This window comes from Branchiostoma belcheri, unplaced genomic scaffold, assembly GCF_001625305.1.
Source record: "Branchiostoma belcheri isolate BF01 breed outbred unplaced genomic scaffold, Haploidv18h27 scaffold140, whole genome shotgun sequence".
Lineage (NCBI taxonomy): Eukaryota > Metazoa > Chordata > Leptocardii > Amphioxiformes > Branchiostomatidae > Branchiostoma > Branchiostoma belcheri.
In genome coordinates, this window is record NW_017802825.1 from 721196 (window position 1) to 737652 (window position 16457).

Consider the following 16457-nt stretch of genomic DNA (forward strand, 5'->3'; position numbering starts at 1 on the left):
TCTCTCTTTCTTTCTTAAAATTCCTTTCCTTCTTTCTTTCTTTCTCTCTCTCTCTCTCTCTCTCTTTCTTTCTTAAAATTTCTTTCTTTCTTTCTTTCTTTTGTCAGAGTGCAAAATTTGGAGCCATATCCAAATTGTCGTAAAACTACTCATGGTGACGTATGCCTCGCCCAGTTTACGGCAACTGTGGCTCTTGTGACCTTTCACCCAGTTCAACTCTCCGTACGGTCATGTTGCGTCACATTTTACTCTCCTAGTCCACTTTTTCCTTCGTTTTGAGTCCTAAAACTCCATCACAAGCATGGATACCGCCGTACAAGTACTGGACACGTACAGGGGAAGGGACAAAGTCATCCGAACTTGCGGGTACACCATCCAACTCATCGCGGGACTGTTACCGAAGGAGCACCAAGCTTTTGCGGACGCCTTGATCGGGACGGCTTCGACTCTTAGCGGCTCTAGAGTCGTCCTAAGACTTTGCGACGACATCCCGATGCTTGCATACAACATGGGATACGGCTTGGGTGGACATGTAAGTACTGTGTAGCGGTAGCGTAAATTCCATTCGGAATCAAGAGGTCCTGGGTTCGAACCCCACCTTGTCACCGATCTTGTGCCGTTGGGAAAGGCACTTTACACGACTTTCCTCACTTCACACAGGTGAAAATGTGAAAATGAGCATGCCAGAATGATCATAATCATGATCGTGGGCATTAAAAAGAAAAAAGAAGAAGAAAAAGAAGAATTATAGGTAGATATTTTTATTTTTGTAGGTTTGTTTTGTTGTTGTAATTGCCACGCCCCCCTCCCCACCTGTGTCAGCCGCCTTTCGAAAGCTTTCCGGATGTTTACGTTGGACTTCGATCGCACAAGGCGTTCTTTGTAAAGGTGCAGACGTGGCAAGTGCGTAAAACACACAGCAACTCAAATATTTGCTGTAAACTCCAATATATATATATCCTGGCTATTTATCTAAAATTTTACGAGTTTTAGTAGTGGTAGTACAGAAAAAAAAATATAGCTGCGTATTAAAACTTTTAAGTATTAAAGTATTTTATGGGTTTTTGTTAGAATTTAGACTTCTAATGTAGGGTATTTACTTCTAATGTAGGGTAATTAAGAGATTTTTTTTAATAATTCATGCAGATTTGCAGAACATTCCATCTCAAACTGACGAAGCAATGAAAAGGGAATCAATTTTTGACACATCAATATATTTATGTATCACTACGTCTTCAAATTTTCATGTATGTTAGTCATCGCATTACTACATACAGTTGTTTCAGTCCCAATTTGACTATTTTAAGTGTCACAACCTTAAATGGCTTAAACATAAGTAACGTTACTATAACAGCTTTTATTGATTATCATATAGCTGCGCCATATGTCGATTTCACAACAAAACATCCTTGTTTTTGTTTCACATATCCTCTACTCTTACAATGCAAAAATAGGTATTAAAATACAAAAAATGTTATTATTAAAAGACAGTTTCGTTATCAGAAATTTGCTTGAACTCACGATTAGCCATACTTGATTGTTTACTGTATTATCTCGTAATGTTCAGTAATTAGGAGAGTGATTAGGATGTTAATTTAAATTCTATACCCATTTCTTTTATACTATGTCCAATAGTCATTGCCATATGTTGTACATATAGAATACAACACGGTGTATTCCGTATCGCCCGAGGTATCGGCCCGACTCGCCGGAGGGCCGGGACCGAGGGCGATGCGGAATACACCGTGTTGTATTTTATTTATGTCATACCCACCCAAAAAAACACGCCTTTCAATGCCACTAAACCTTTGGTGCCACTAAACCCTAAAATGCAACAACATCAATTCCAACGTCCGGATTCTGTATTCGAATTTTCGAAAGGGGCACAAGCGGGTAGGGCGAAACGCGATCGAATCGTTTTATGGAAGCCATGGAAGCATTCGATAACGGGTTCCGTACAGGGCCGTACCGTAAAGTACGGCCCGGTCCGGAACCCGTTATCGAACGTTATCGCGGCCCGGGTATGATATAACATGTGCAATTGTCATGCAATAAAGTTCTTCTAATATCTTCGGTGACCTTTGACCCACAGGAAAAGGACCAGTTCATTCGATGGGTGGACGTGGTGAAAAACATGGTGGACCAGTTCTACGGCCCGGTGGAGCACGTGATGTGGGCCACGGAACGCCAGCTGCTGCCCGGCGCGTACACGGAGAAACTCAAGGAGTGGTGCACCAAGATCTGGGCTATTTCTCTAACCTTGAACATTCTCAGGTAACCAATCAGCACTCTCCTAGCATCCTGCTACATTGCTGCATTGTGGGAATTGTATCTGACCAATCAGGTAGCCCTTTACAAAATGCAGATAGACATTGTATAATGTCTAGTTTGGATGGAAATACATGTACAGCAAAACTTGTTTATATATATTTCTTGAAATAAACTTTTAGAACATGTAGTTGTACTTTGTAGTTTTATAAAAATCTAGAGACTTTGAATATTATATTTTTTGTATAATTCAATATTTGGATGTAGCAATATTCCAGAAAAGAAATTAGTGCATGTATTCATATGGTTCCATCTTCCATGCATGTTGACATTATAAGGGCAACCCTAGGAGAAAGATACAATTCTCACAATACAGCCCTCCTCAAAAAAAACTAACAACAACACTTTGATTTTTCACAGAAAATCTCAAATCTTGGGCACGTGAATTCCAAGCCAGTGGAAACCGTGGTCTTCAACTTTATTTCCAGTTTAATGTCGTCTTATTTTCTTATTCTCCAGGAGAGAGACAGGTTTCTCCGATGGCTAGGTGTGGCGAATAACGCGTTAGACCAGCTGTACTATCCTGTAGAGCACGTAGCATGGGCAGCAGAGCGCCAAATCCTCCCCCCGTCTTTACGTGGACTCTCCCAGTGGTGCCTGAAAATCTGGGCATGCTCACTCACCCTCAACATACTTAGGTAGGGCCTAGGAAAAAAATGTTGTGTTTCCTGTTTCAGTCCTGGAGAAGTTAGGATGGGTACATATAAATTATCTTTTTTTACATCTTTTATTTTTTTACTTTGACCAAGAAGCTTCCATCCTTGCTTTGACAATCTCTACTGATCCAACTTATGCAATACAATTAAACAAAGTAAAACTTGCAAGAGGACCTTTATATTATATATTTCCAATGTCAATGTTGGAAAATCGATTGTTCAATGTTTCATCACTCAGGTGTCAGATCATGGAGCTAGAAAAAAAATAAATAAATAAATAGAGAAGGTCAATCAGCTCCAAAAAATTTTGTCCCCTGCAGGCGTCCACACACAAAAAAAGGTTCAGAAGTTTTTTCTAAGGTTGATTGGGAAACAGGAAACACAACTTTTTTTCCTAGGCCTAGCTTTTCTAATCCCTAGCCTGGTACCCAGCCTCTTCTAGCTCATCTGATCGCTTCCTAGCCTGGATGCCAGGCTGTTTCCGAGGCCTACAGACACAGGCCAGCTCCTTGGATCTAGGACAAACATAGCTTCTACCAGGCTTTGGAAGTGGCTGCAAGACTAGAAATTGGCCAAATACAGAGATAACATGCCAGGGGAGTCGGTCCGCTAGAGAGTACAATTTGCAAACTCCCCGAGCATGTTATCTCTCTATGTGGCCAATTTCTACTCTTTCCAGCCACATCCCAAAGCCTGACAGAGGCTAGGGTCAACAATAACATTTTACCACAACAGCTCCCCCCCCCCCCATAAGAGTACACTGGAGCTAGAATAGGCTGGGTACCAAGCTACTGAAATGTCTGCTGCCTAAGGCCACACCAATTTAATTTCTTGGTTAACGGATTCGCCCGCTTCATTTTTTTCTGATTTGCAAACAAAAATTCAGAATCAACTGCAAAATGCTCATATTTTGCCCTGAACAGTTGAAAACAGTCCTTTTCTTCCTAGTTGTTACAGTTATTCCATCTTTCAATACAGTGGTATCATTAAAAGTTCAAAATTCATTGTTTAAATTTTTAAAAAGTCTGGTGTGTTGACTTCATGTCTCCTATCGTACTATTTTGGGCCATAATAGGATGCCTAGGCCTGTTTTTATTTTTATTTTTTTTTCACCTGCCTGCTCCATTATTATTCTAGAAAAATCCGTTAACCAAGAAATTAAATTGGTGTGGCCTAATCCTCTAACCTATACGAAGTTGGTGCTTGATTAGGATACCTAAGAAGGTTGATACACATTAGTGATGCCAGTGTGATTTCTTTGTGACAATTAGACAATTTTATTTTAGTAAAATTGCCATTGAAAAGTTGGTGATGTTGCACATTGTATCAATAATGCTGGGGATTTTAATGAAAATTTGTGGATATGAAGGAAAAAAGCAATTTGATTACTGCAGTGCTTTCTTATTTAATTTTTTAATCTAGTAATTTTTTTTGTTCACTCCAGGTCCTTGAGAGCTTTGATAATCCTCAGACTGAAGAAACAAAGGCTGGCAAAGTCAAAACAGATGGAAGAAAAGTAAGCTAGCCTATTAACTAGGGTTGGGCTACATCATGTTGCAATTTTATAGCAGGAGGGATTTAGACTCCTGTCTGACCATATGTATGAATGTGTTTGAGTAAGAATTAACAGAGCAGACCATATGCAAAGGTAAACATTATGCATTTGCTTTAAATTTGCAAATGTTACCTTTCTAGTTTTGTGTTGATTGTGCTTGCAACATCTAAAGTTTTCACCTTAAATTGTCTAAAAACCAATGAAAACACCTTCTTTCCCTTCATCTCTTTACCTAGTACCTAAACTATCTACCTACCTCGAGCTCTTTAGTGAGGATATAGACTTTTCTTCTTACACAACCATAGAGTTTCTCACCTGCTTACGTTTCGATGTCTATCAGACACCTTCCTCAGAGCTTCTGACTGGAGTTCTGCAACTCGCCGCTATTTAACGCCAAAGTAGGTGGCGCTTTTGCGGCGAGAATGCAATCCCAAACGTGGCTGAGCTTGTATCCCCCCTCGTCCCGGTTCATCACTGGGGTTGACTTCCTTATCCAGACTGCTTCTTTAATCCAACGGATTCTTCTGTTGTCCTCTCTATCTATGACCCTGGCTCCCTCCCAGTCTATCACACAATTGTTCCTGGCAACATGGTCTGTCAACCCCAGTGATGAACCGGGACGAGGGGGGATACAAGCTCAGCCACGTTTGGGATTGCATTCTCGCCGCAAAAGCGCCACCTACATTGGCGTTAAATAGCGGCGAGTTGCAGAACTCCAGTCAGAAGCTCTGAGGAAGGTGTCTGATAGACATCGAAACGTAAGCAGGTGAGAAACTCTATGGTTGTATAAGAAGAAAAGTCTATATCCTAAGTATCTTCCAACCTGATGAAATTATTTACGGCTCTTTAGTGACTTACAAAAAGAGTTTTCCTTGAAAGTAACTCTTTTTTCTTCCTCTCTTCCAGTGACGAAGCTGACAAAAAAGAGTCAATGAAAACTCTGAAGTTACAAGTGTTTAACATCTTTTTTTTTCTTTTATTCCAGTGACGAAGCTGACATAAAAGAGTCAATGAAAACTGGCGTTACTAAGTTACAGGCGCTTAACATCTATTTTTCTAACAATTATTCTTTTATTCCAGTGACGAAGCTGACATAAAAGAGTCGATGAAGACCCTGAAGTTTCAGCCGTTTAACATCTTTTTTTTTCTTTTATTCCAGTGACAAAGCTGACATAAAAGAGTCAATGAAAACTCTGAAGTTGCAGGCATTTAACGTCTTTTTTTTTCTTGTATTCCAGTGACGAAGCTGACATAAAAGAGTCAATGAAAACTCTGAAGTTGCAGGCGTTTAACGTCTGGTTGACGCTGGTCGGGAGCTCGACAGATTTGGTCAACGCCATCAACTGGATGCCTCTCCCGGGTTTCTGTGGGCGGGGAAAAACCCGCTGGCTCTAACCGGCGTCATGGGCATGATCTCTTCTTCCATTGGGCTGTACAGGGTTTACGCCTCGAAAGTCAAGCAGGCGTAAAACATTGTACACCAGGGCTCAAAGTAGCCTCCATAGCAGACTTAAAGAACTGGGTGTCTTCAGCTGTTTTCTGATTAGCCCAGTTCTATTTTGTCTATATGCAATCAGAAAATAGCACATTAAAGCTCCCAAAGACCATGAAGACCCCCAAACCTCCCAGTTTTTGGCATGCTATGGAGGCTAGGCTCGAAGTTCATTTTTTGGGAATAGGTGCACTGGTGCACCCAACCTAAATATTGGCAATTGGGTGCACAAATCTTCACATACATAACCTACAAAAAAAATTGGGTGCACAACTCCAAATTTGGTACACTAAGGTGCACATGCATCCAGTATTTTGAGCCCTGGTACAGGTATGTCAATTGAAATGTGCCAGATGATGTGCATTCATATCAGAAATACTGCCAAATCATTTATGTACTGTGAATTCACAGTAGTTCCCTATGGATGCATCCAAGGTTGTTTGTGTCTATTAGTTTGTATAAGTTTGTGGTTTGAATTCAATGCCCAGGTTTGAATTCAATGCCAACAATAGGTAAAAAATAAAACATGAGAGATTTTAGTAATATGTCAATGTGTGAATTGACAAAGACATACATATGTAGTTATGTGTTTTACTACATGTGAGCAGTGGTATATTAGGATTATGGAATTGACCATAGGGTAACAGTTATGAAAATATATTCATATCAATGACCATAACTAAATATAATCTCTTGTACTGTGACTTCTCAATTTCATTGCTGCAATGAATAATCTATGGGGCCAATCATGCAATTTCTTCAAAAGCTCGCCAGAAAATGTGTTTAACAATTTTTATAATCATGGTGCTTACTAATAATTAAAATGGAAGAGTTGTATATAGTACTTTCAGGGGATTGTCTTGTTTAAAACTTTAGGCCACACCAAGTAAATTTTAAGGATGACGTCCTTTGGAGACCCTAAATCTAATGCGAGAGGGAGAAAAAAAAACAAGAAGGGCCCTAAAAAACAAGATGCCTAGATTAGAAATATACTAAGAGACGACAAATGTTAGGACACAAATTGAATGATGTGACAAAATTTGTAACAAGTAAGAAGTCTTTTTATTCATCATCAAAACAGCAATAAATCAGGTGGAACAGCAGTTGTCGTCCTGTCCTGTTTTCGTGTTACGGGTTTCACGTCAATCTGACGATTTGCAGCACTGTCATGACTCTTTGGTCATAGTTACAGGAAGCGGAATTTCTTTTTTTTTTTTTTTCAAGGAACAGGCCAAAATCAATGCACGCGCAGACGTCATCCATAAAATTTACTTGGTGTGGCCCTAGATAAAATGTGTTGTTACTGTAAATGCTTTTATTTTAGGAGATGCAAAAGAAATGTTTTCTTAGCAATATGTTCTCATTAACAAGCATTTCATCAACTTTTGCTTGTATTTCTGAACTTTCAAAGGCAACAAGTTGTAAAATGTAAATGAAATATTTAAATCATAACCTTTGGGTGCCTTGAATATTTCAATATCAAATTTAATGTATTGGGTTAATATGACCACAGTTATGTACACAATACATAAGGAAGAAGTTTATGCAGTTACATTGTAATTGAGATTTCTGCAATATACATGATTAAAACTTGCTACTTTTCAGTAACTTAAGTGCAATTAAACATTGTTATGTTCATAGAACCAGGGATTTCTCAATCATTGTAATTTTTATTATACTGCATCATGTATGTCACAGCTAATTTAAGTATGTTTGTCCTGTTCTTTTGTGTTGTTGCTACTAGTATTTATATCTGTATGTTTAGATATGAGGAAGAGAATATTTGCAGTTCAAACTGTGAATTGGCTTATTAGTTATGTCCTAATTTACATAATAGCGGCAAAACAATAAACCACAAAAACTGCCATCTTGTTTATGCCAATTTATTTCATGGACTCAAAGTACAGTTAGTGTGAAAGAATCGCCACTTTTTTACTACTTGTAGTTTTATGTCAAGCTATTTGATGCAGGTTACCATTTAATTACTTAATACTAGTCTTGATATACAGTCATACATTTTGACGTTTTATCTTACTAATACACACGCGGCATATTTAAAGGGTGTACCAATGGTAAAGCAAATGAATTCCTTTTCCAAAACAAAGTGTCCAAAAAGTTTAATAGTTATTCCACTTTTTCCGGCTCTAGCAGTTCCATCAAGTTGGGCCACCCCTCCGGAGTGTCAGCCTCTTCACCCGTCTCCGGCTGCTGTTCCGTCAACTCGCTCCACCCCCGCCGGGCAGCTGAAATAGGAAAATTAACATACCGTCACTGACAATACTTCGAAAATACAATTTAGGAATATTAAATGAGGGCCTGCAAGGGGGGTTCCCGACAACGCTCTACGCTGAATTCGGAAACTTCTCGATTTAATACGCTTTACGATAAATTCCAAGTGGCTACAACGCATTACGTAGAATTAAACGCCGAATACGCTCTACGCAAAAATATTTGAGCGGTCGGTCTACGCTCTATGTAGAATTAAAATGGCCGATTACGCCCTACGGAAAAGGGCTTGCGGGCCCCCCTAAATTGTATTTTCGAAGTATTGTCAGTGAGTGTCTTTCTGTCTTACTTTAGGGGGTGAAGTTTGTCATCTCTGATATTATAACATACAATATTATACAATCATTTAAAATCTATAACAATAATCATGCAAAAAGTCAGCCATCTCTGCGCATTTGACCGTAAGGTCGTTTACCTTCCATGTCGCCCCGTGCGGCCGCCGCCTGTCTCTGTGAGTTTCTAACTCTGCTACCCTGCGGAATCAAACGGTATTGCAGTATCAGCACCCAACTCCACTACAGTAATAAATAGATCATCACGCTTGCTCTCTTTTTATTATTTTACGAAACTTTGTATGATAAAGCCGAAAGTTGACATGTGATAAATAGATTATCACATTTACAATATTTTTATTATTTCAGGAAACAGAATATCATAAATATACACGTAAAGCAGAAATTTGAAATGTGTTAACTCACGTTGAGTTTTCTCAGGTTCGCTATGAAGCGGGCATACAGGGCGTTAGGCGGGCGGGCCTGGGCAACTTGAACAACACAGAAAGTAGCACGTTATTGCTTTACACAACATTCGACAAGGTAACGTACGACAGGAACGAACGCTCTTGTCGTACGCCAAAGCAATCCGATTTACACAAGAAAAATGCGACGTATACGAAGTTTTCGTACATTAGGTTTTTGCGCATGCCCGCGTGTAAGTCGGGTCAATGCCCTTGGCGAAGGTCACGATTAAAATGGACGGTTTTCACCGACGGTTGGAGAAATCATGACAATTATTAGTTCCTCATTTGTATAGTTTGCGTTTATTTATGGTCTCTAAAATAACAGATGTCTCAAGATTGGCTCTGAAGTCATGTAATTAAAATCAGACATGTTTTTGTCTGGCTATTTTACTGCCATTGACTCCAATACAAAGAATCCGACGTTTGAGTTCAGAACGGATATTTGGGATGACCGGTTTGATCCAGTTTTGTATGCAATTTTACACGTCGCGAAACTCAGAATGCAAACCAGCGTCACCGTGTCTCTTGGCAGGCGTTTAATAGACTTCAAGCATGCGGTTGGTGGAGAAGATTGTGACCTTTCTAATATGCTCCGTTTTTTTTCTGTCACTACCCCATCAACAACAAAAACACAGGGCATATTAGAAAGGTTACAATCTTCCCCCACCAACCTCTGCTTGGAGAGTACAAACCAACGTCTGTGTGTCTTTTGAAAACTTATCGAGGAGACATGGGTGTAACACCCTTACATGACCTTTCGATGGATTTTAAGTGGCGTTCTGTTCGGAAGGAACACCCAAATAATCACTGCCTTTAACTTCCAGTGATTAACTTGTTAGGCAGTGAGAGACAGTAGTTTATCGACAAATGTACCGATTTTGTATTCACGAAAAAAGCCACCAGAATACCTTGATACCTTGATAGAAAATACAGAGAATCGAATGGAAATTACCTACACAATATGATTCTATATCCTTTAGACCAACTGTCATTTTAAATCTTACGCTAGATTTAAAGTTATCGCTGTTCAACCCATTGAATGACCTTTCCTTTTATAGAATCACTATTCGGATCAGTAATTTTAGGTTCCACCCAAGAATACGTCACCTAATTCAGCCTCGAAAACAGGCCTTTGGGCGTTTTTTTTCGCTTATAATGAGTTGTTTTCTCGTTTTATATCACTTTTTCTAGTGGCCTTTTAGGCTAGATGGCTGTTAAAACTGTGGTACAATCAGGACTAATGTACAATCAGAAAACAGCACAAGATAAACCAAAAAAGGACCCGCCAAGAAGCCTGACTGCTGAGGCTATAAGGTCTTGGGCGGTCCGGTTGTGCCGGCTAGTCAGTCTTACTCTCGACTTCGGCAGGGTAGAACGTGGTTTCAGGTAAGTCTGTTTTCCCTTGTAATTCTTAAGCAACCTTGTGTGTGAATCACAGGTTTTCTTAAATAATGATTTTATTGCATATCCATTCAGAACTCTGAAACAGGGTATAAAATAACTTTAAAATGTACATAATGAAATCTAATTGTCTAAAACTATTGCTATGTCTAAAACTATGTCTGAAGGGTTTGACTTCTCTTCTGTAAACCATGGAAGACGTAATGACCCACCTTTTCTAAAATTTGTGGGTTTTGGGAAGTTAAAAGAAGAATAGTTTTTTTTGTCTGTAAGTTTTGGGAAGTTGGGATATATTGTAGATGTTTGAATAGTCAACTCATTTCGAGAGTTGTCATGTAACGAACAGTTTGAGATAAAATGTATTTCGTCTTCCACGGCCTTTGCACTACAATTTTTTACAAAGTCTTTCACATTATACTGTATTTAATAATATCCAAGCAAATTTCGTCGGGGTAAGGTACTCTCAACTTGGCCAGGCTGGCAGTTGACTGGTAAGGTATACGGCCCGGCCAACTTAATAATGCCGTCCCCCCGAAAAGATTTGCTCGGAGATTTAATTTTCTATCTTTATAACCCGCCTGTGTGCCGTCTTTTGACATGTTGTTTGTAGAAAATGTCACTATTTGTGTTTAGCATGACATGGGGGTCTATTTTGATCATATCATATCATTGTGAGTATGGATATACCCTGTTGGTGATCTTTAAAAACCAGTCCATCCACATAAGGCCACACTGATTTTATGGGTGACATCCCCTGAAGACCCCCAAACTAGTGCGCGCGGGCGAATAAAAAAGATTCCGGCCAAAAAAAAAAGGATACCAAACCACAGGAATACAAAGCTGGTATTGTGAATTTGCGGCAGTACTTAGCGACATATTCGACAAGCTTTTTTGCGGAATTTATGAATTGGCACTGTACGTATGTACTGAGTTCTTGAGTCGTGGAGTTTCGTTTCTGTAGCCTGGGTGCCGTCCTTCGGAATTACAACGTATACTACCCAGGCCTAGAGCCAGGACAGAACCTCGGAGGACGTGATCTTTTTTTTTTTTAGAACAGGGGAAAATCAATGCGTGCGCAGATGTCATCCATAAAATTAAATAAGGCCACACCGACTTAATTTTATGGATGACATCCACGCGCGCATTGATTTTCGCTTGTCCTCAAAAAAAAAATTAAGATCACGTCCTCCAAGTCTAGCCGGCTCTGACCTGGCTCTAGGCCTGGGTAGTCCATGGTAGCTATTAGCAAAAATACGGAGGTGGTTGTAACTATCGATGATGGCACCCAGGCTGCCGAAGCTCCACAACTCAAGAACTCAGTACATACGTACAGTGCCGATTCATAAATTCCGCAAAAGGCCAGCATGTACAGGTTTGTCGTATAGGTCGCAAATTCACAATACCAGCTTTGTATTCCTGTGGTTTAGTAGCATTTTTATTTTTGGCCGGAATTTTTTTTTATTCACCCGCGCGAACTAGTTTGTGGGTCTTCAGAGGATGTCATCCATAAAATTAAGGCGGTGTGGCCTAAGTGTGGCCTAAGGCTGTAAGAGAAGGTCGAATCCACATTACCTGATGTAACGTCATAACAATTATAGTCATTATATGGGAACACCTCTGACCTCAAACACACAGCTCGCACAACAGGTTAGCTTGATATTTAGGCCACACGGTTTTAATTTTATGGATGACATCCTCTGAAGACCCCCAAACTAGAGTGCGCGCGGGCGAATAAAAAAAACTTGCGGCCAGAAATAGAAATGATACTTAACTAGGAATACAAAGCTGGTATTGTGAATTTGCGACAGTACATAGCGACGTATACAACAAGCCGGCACATGCTGGCTTTTTGCCGAATTTATAAATTGGCACTGTGCGTATGTACTGAGTTCTATAGTAGTCGTGGAGTTTCGGTAGCCTGGGTGCCCGTATTGTCGCTAACTACCTTGGACTACCCGGGCCTAGAGCCAGGCCAGAGCCTCGGTGGACGTGATTTTTTTTTTACCTCCATGAAAAATGGAGGTATTGTTTTTGGCGCGCCTGTCTGTGTGTGTGTGTGCCTGTCTGTCTGTGTGTGTGTGTAGTTCATAACGGCTTTATGAATTGTGATGATATTTGGTGTGCTGGTATGTCATCTGTAAAATTAAGGCGGTGTGGCCTAATGTAGGTTTTGCGATCTTAATTGATAACACACACTCACGATGAATTCAGATCAGGGACCTCCCTTAGCAACTTAATTATTTCCAATGCATTTATAGTGTTACTAAATTCAATAATGAAATTAAACACTTTTGTGCTATAGCTGACTACTGGAACTAATTGCTGTTCAACCAGTTGCAACAAAAACAGTGGGAAAGAGACAAGAAAGATGCCGCCAAAAGTGCCAGGAAAAAAAGCCAAGAAGGAACGCACCAAAAAGATGGGAAAGGGCAAGATCCAAACCGCCCTCACAAGTCTCATGGAGGGAGAGGTAAATTTTATTACCTTTTTTTCTAAGAAAGACTACATCGTTTCCTAGCCTCTACCAGGCGTCAACGGCGCGACTGAAAAGAGTAGAAATAGAGGTAACATTTGCAAAGCAAATGCATGTTGTTTACCTTCGGACATGGTCTGCTCTGTTAATTCTTACTCAAACACATTCACATACATGTACTACTAGTATATGGTGACAGGAGCAGAGCAGACCATGAAATTGCAACATTATGTAACCCAACACCAGTCACCATGGTGACAGACGTCAACAAATCATGTCATTGGTCAGGTCAGAGGTCACTGTTTGGAGAAGAAGAGGAAGAAACTGAGCAAAAACAATATGTTTTCCTTCGGTAAACATAAATATACAGTCAAACCTGTCCAAGCCAGCCACCAGGGGGTCACAGAAAAGTGGCCAACATGACTGAGGCATAACGCACGTTAAAGAACCCACCACACCTTTCGAAAAAGAGTAGGGGCATGCCCCGGTGTGCGATGGTCTAAGTACTTATCTGATTATTCACTACAGACTCCAGGAAGAGTAGTGTGAAATTCACACTAATGGAGATCCTAAACAAACAAACAAACAAACAAATGTTTATTTCTTTCTCACCACCAGGACAACATGAAAAAAGCTGTGAATCAAGCCTTTAAGAAACTGGACGCTAACGAGAGTGGGTTCTTGGAGAAAGACGAACTGTTCGAGGCACTGAACGACATCGTGAGTAACGTTTGAGACATTATAGTAATCTCCAAGCAGATCATACAAGTTTCAAGTTTTACTGCACTATCATAGCATACTGATATCTCATCGATCCGTGAATAGTTTCATCAGGTTGGTAAGACACTGGATAAAGAGACTATTTTTACTACAACCAAGTCTTTTATTCAGCCGACGTTTCGGTGACCGTCTGTCACCTTCCTCAGGGTAATTCTGTCTGGTTCACTTTGCACAGCAGCACAGGTGTCGTTGCTATAGATGCATCTGTATCAGCGTGATGCTACAGATGTCATCTGCATTTGGGAATGCATCTGTAGCAGCGACACCTGTACTGTAGTGCAAAGTGAACCAGTCAGAATTGCCCTGAGGTGACAGATGGTCACCGAAACGTCAGCTGAATAAAAGACTTGGTTGTGTAAAAGGAGTCTCTTTACTTCCGAAAATAATTTCATCAGGTTGGCAGAACATAGGAGACAGGTATTTCGTTTTACACAACCGGTAAATTCTCACCTTGCTGACGTTTCAGTGTCTGTCAGACACCTTCTTCAGAGCTTCGACGATGCTTACGATTTTCCTTTCACAATATTTATATTTCAGTTCATACCATGGTATGGATGAAATATATTGTGTTCCCTCATGTTTCTCCTCCTTCTCCTCCTCCTCCTCCTGCCACTCGTTCAGAGGGATTCAACTCCGCCATCATTCAGCCAAATGACTTGAAATTTGGCATGGAGGTAGAGTGGGCAAATACCCCCAGAATTTTTTTCATTTTTTTGAAACATGCCTTTGAAAAATTTTTATGAAGGTTTTTTGGGGCATTTTTCGACAAAAAATGGATTTTTGGATCCTGAGCCCTGGTATAACAACCAAATGATATGACATTCGGTATAAGGGTACCTTGAACGTGTGTCTACAGAATAGCAGTCACATATTTGGCATACACCACTTCCAAATGACTCATTTGGGGGACTTTAATGGCTATTTTCAGCAAAAAAAGGGCCAAAAGTGCTATACCCGTTCCATGTTCTATCTAAAGAATGGCCGATTCCATCCATGGAACACGTGTTCCATTGCGGGTTACCTGAGTTCACATTGCACCTAAGTGGTGCGTAATGACCCACACATTCAATTTTATGTGCCTAAGACCTTCAAAATGTATCAAATCTCATCATTGCTAGTTTTTGCATACCTGTAATAAGATTAGTAAAGCTTTCGAGATTCAAAGTACTTGTTGTTGCATCTTTGTTCCCATATAGCTACTTTTTAATTTATTTATTTGAGAACCTTTGCCAGTTTTGCACTGGGGTAAGTTTGGAATAGTCCACTTTTGCGTGGGAGGGAGATGGACTGAAATATGCTGTATTTGCTCCCAAGCAAATGTCGGCCTTTCTAGTAGGATATATATTAATAAGAAATTCACAACAGCTCATAAGTTTGTTGTTCTTTTTAGCTTGGTGCGGCTGACGACGAAAAGGGGATTGGGAAAAAGCAGTTCGACAAATTTTTCGCAAATTTGGACAAAGACGGTAAGTAGATATTTTTTTCCTCCTTGTTCTTCTCCTTCGCATAAGGTCAATGACCTGGACTAAACGTCTGTCACAATGGTAACTGGTGCTGTAGCAGACACTGTAGTGATGGGTTGCATTATGTAGCAGGACGAGTTGGAGGGGCTGGTCACCATATACTACAGCTAGTATATGAATGTGTTTAAGCAAGAATAATTAGAACAGTAGTTTGCTAGGCTAGACTTTGTAAAGGTAAACATTATGTAAATTTGCTTTGCAAATTTTACCTGTACTAACAGTTGTTTTTCTGTTCTTACAATATAGGCGACGGGAAAGTCTCCAAGGAAGAGTTCGCTAAGCGAGCTAGAAGACTCTTTAAGAAGATGCATGAGGTGAGACAGTTCTTTCCTTATACCTTTCCTAGGACGAGCTTCACCGCCTCTGGCGGGACCACGTCGGCATTCGGCCGAGATACGCTGGGAGGGGGGCACCAGCAAGCAGGTCGTTGACCTCTGACATTGATAACACGCTACCTTGCGTGTTTTCATTAAACAAAAATTGATGTAGATTCGGAGAATCGTGATCGGGCACGGTTTGAAAGGAATGTGTGGCGCGTGCATCAGATGTGAGGAATGCGAGTTACCCGAATCGCGGTTCGGGTGACTTCACATGAACAAGGCCTTTGTCATTATTTCCTAATTTTGTTTTCGCAGGAGCCAGATGCTGATGACGATGATGATGATGACTAGACCCCGAGCAGGTCGGCTCAGTGACTTGGTCCCCTTTCGAACGGATGGTCTAAATTAGGCCACAGCAAATAAATTTTATGGATGACATCCACCGCAGACTCCAAATCTAATGCGAGCGGGCGAAAAAAAATGGGCCGAAAAAAAAAGCTTTCCTAAATTTTAAAATTTTGACTCAGTCATGGTACAAATGGTTTTGATTCAGTGGGAACATCACATATACACAGCCAGCATCACATATCACTGCATCAAAGTAAGAAACAAAACATTAAATCAGAGCCTTTTCTTGTCTCCTCTCTTCATAGTTATCTGCCATCCACCTTCCGGCATGGCAACAGACATCTTTGCCCATTTTTCGGCATGTCGACCACTGTCAGAAGGCAACAAAATTTCTTCTCCTTTTTTCAAAATCCATAAAAATTACTTGCTGTGGCCTTACTAGCCTCTACCAGGCTTCAGATGCGGCTGGAAAGAGTAGAAATTGTAGCCTGGGTACCATGCTATTTGTATGCCGGGGCTCCCATACTCGTTTTCTAAGAAATATTTCTTAGGGAGC

At 40.4% G+C, this 16457-nt stretch overlaps 2 protein-coding genes and 1 long non-coding RNA gene across 3 annotated transcripts; 2 read left to right on the plus strand and 1 right to left on the minus strand.

The window, feature by feature from the left end:
• Positions 1 to 194: 194 nt before the first annotated feature.
• LOC109464771 (peroxisomal membrane protein 11C-like) lies at positions 195 to 6052 on the plus strand. Its single transcript, XM_019761846.1, is given in 6 exon segments — positions 195 to 532; positions 2093 to 2274; positions 4429 to 4500; positions 5446 to 5466; positions 5778 to 5892; positions 5895 to 6052. Coding segments are annotated over 6 exon segments (735 nt in total). The 5' UTR covers positions 195 to 301; the 3' UTR covers positions 6009 to 6052.
• A 2065-nt stretch (positions 6053 to 8117) lies between these two features.
• LOC109464774 lies at positions 8118 to 8790 on the minus strand. The gene is made up of 2 exons (XR_002139898.1): positions 8733 to 8790; positions 8118 to 8274 (listed from the first exon to the last, which is right to left on the minus strand). It is a non-coding gene; the product is annotated as an uncharacterized LOC109464774 (long non-coding RNA).
• Positions 8791 to 10368: 1578 nt separating this feature from the next.
• Positions 10369 to 16038, plus strand: LOC109464773 (calcineurin subunit B-like). The gene is made up of 6 exons (XM_019761848.1): positions 10369 to 10442; positions 12760 to 12927; positions 13549 to 13650; positions 15101 to 15176; positions 15480 to 15547; positions 15869 to 16038. The coding sequence occupies exons 2-6, from the start codon at positions 12826 to 12828 to the stop codon at positions 15902 to 15904; spliced, it is 384 nt and encodes a 127-aa protein (XP_019617407.1). The 5' UTR covers positions 10369 to 10442; positions 12760 to 12825; the 3' UTR covers positions 15905 to 16038.
• The last annotated feature ends 419 nt before the right edge of the window (positions 16039 to 16457 follow it).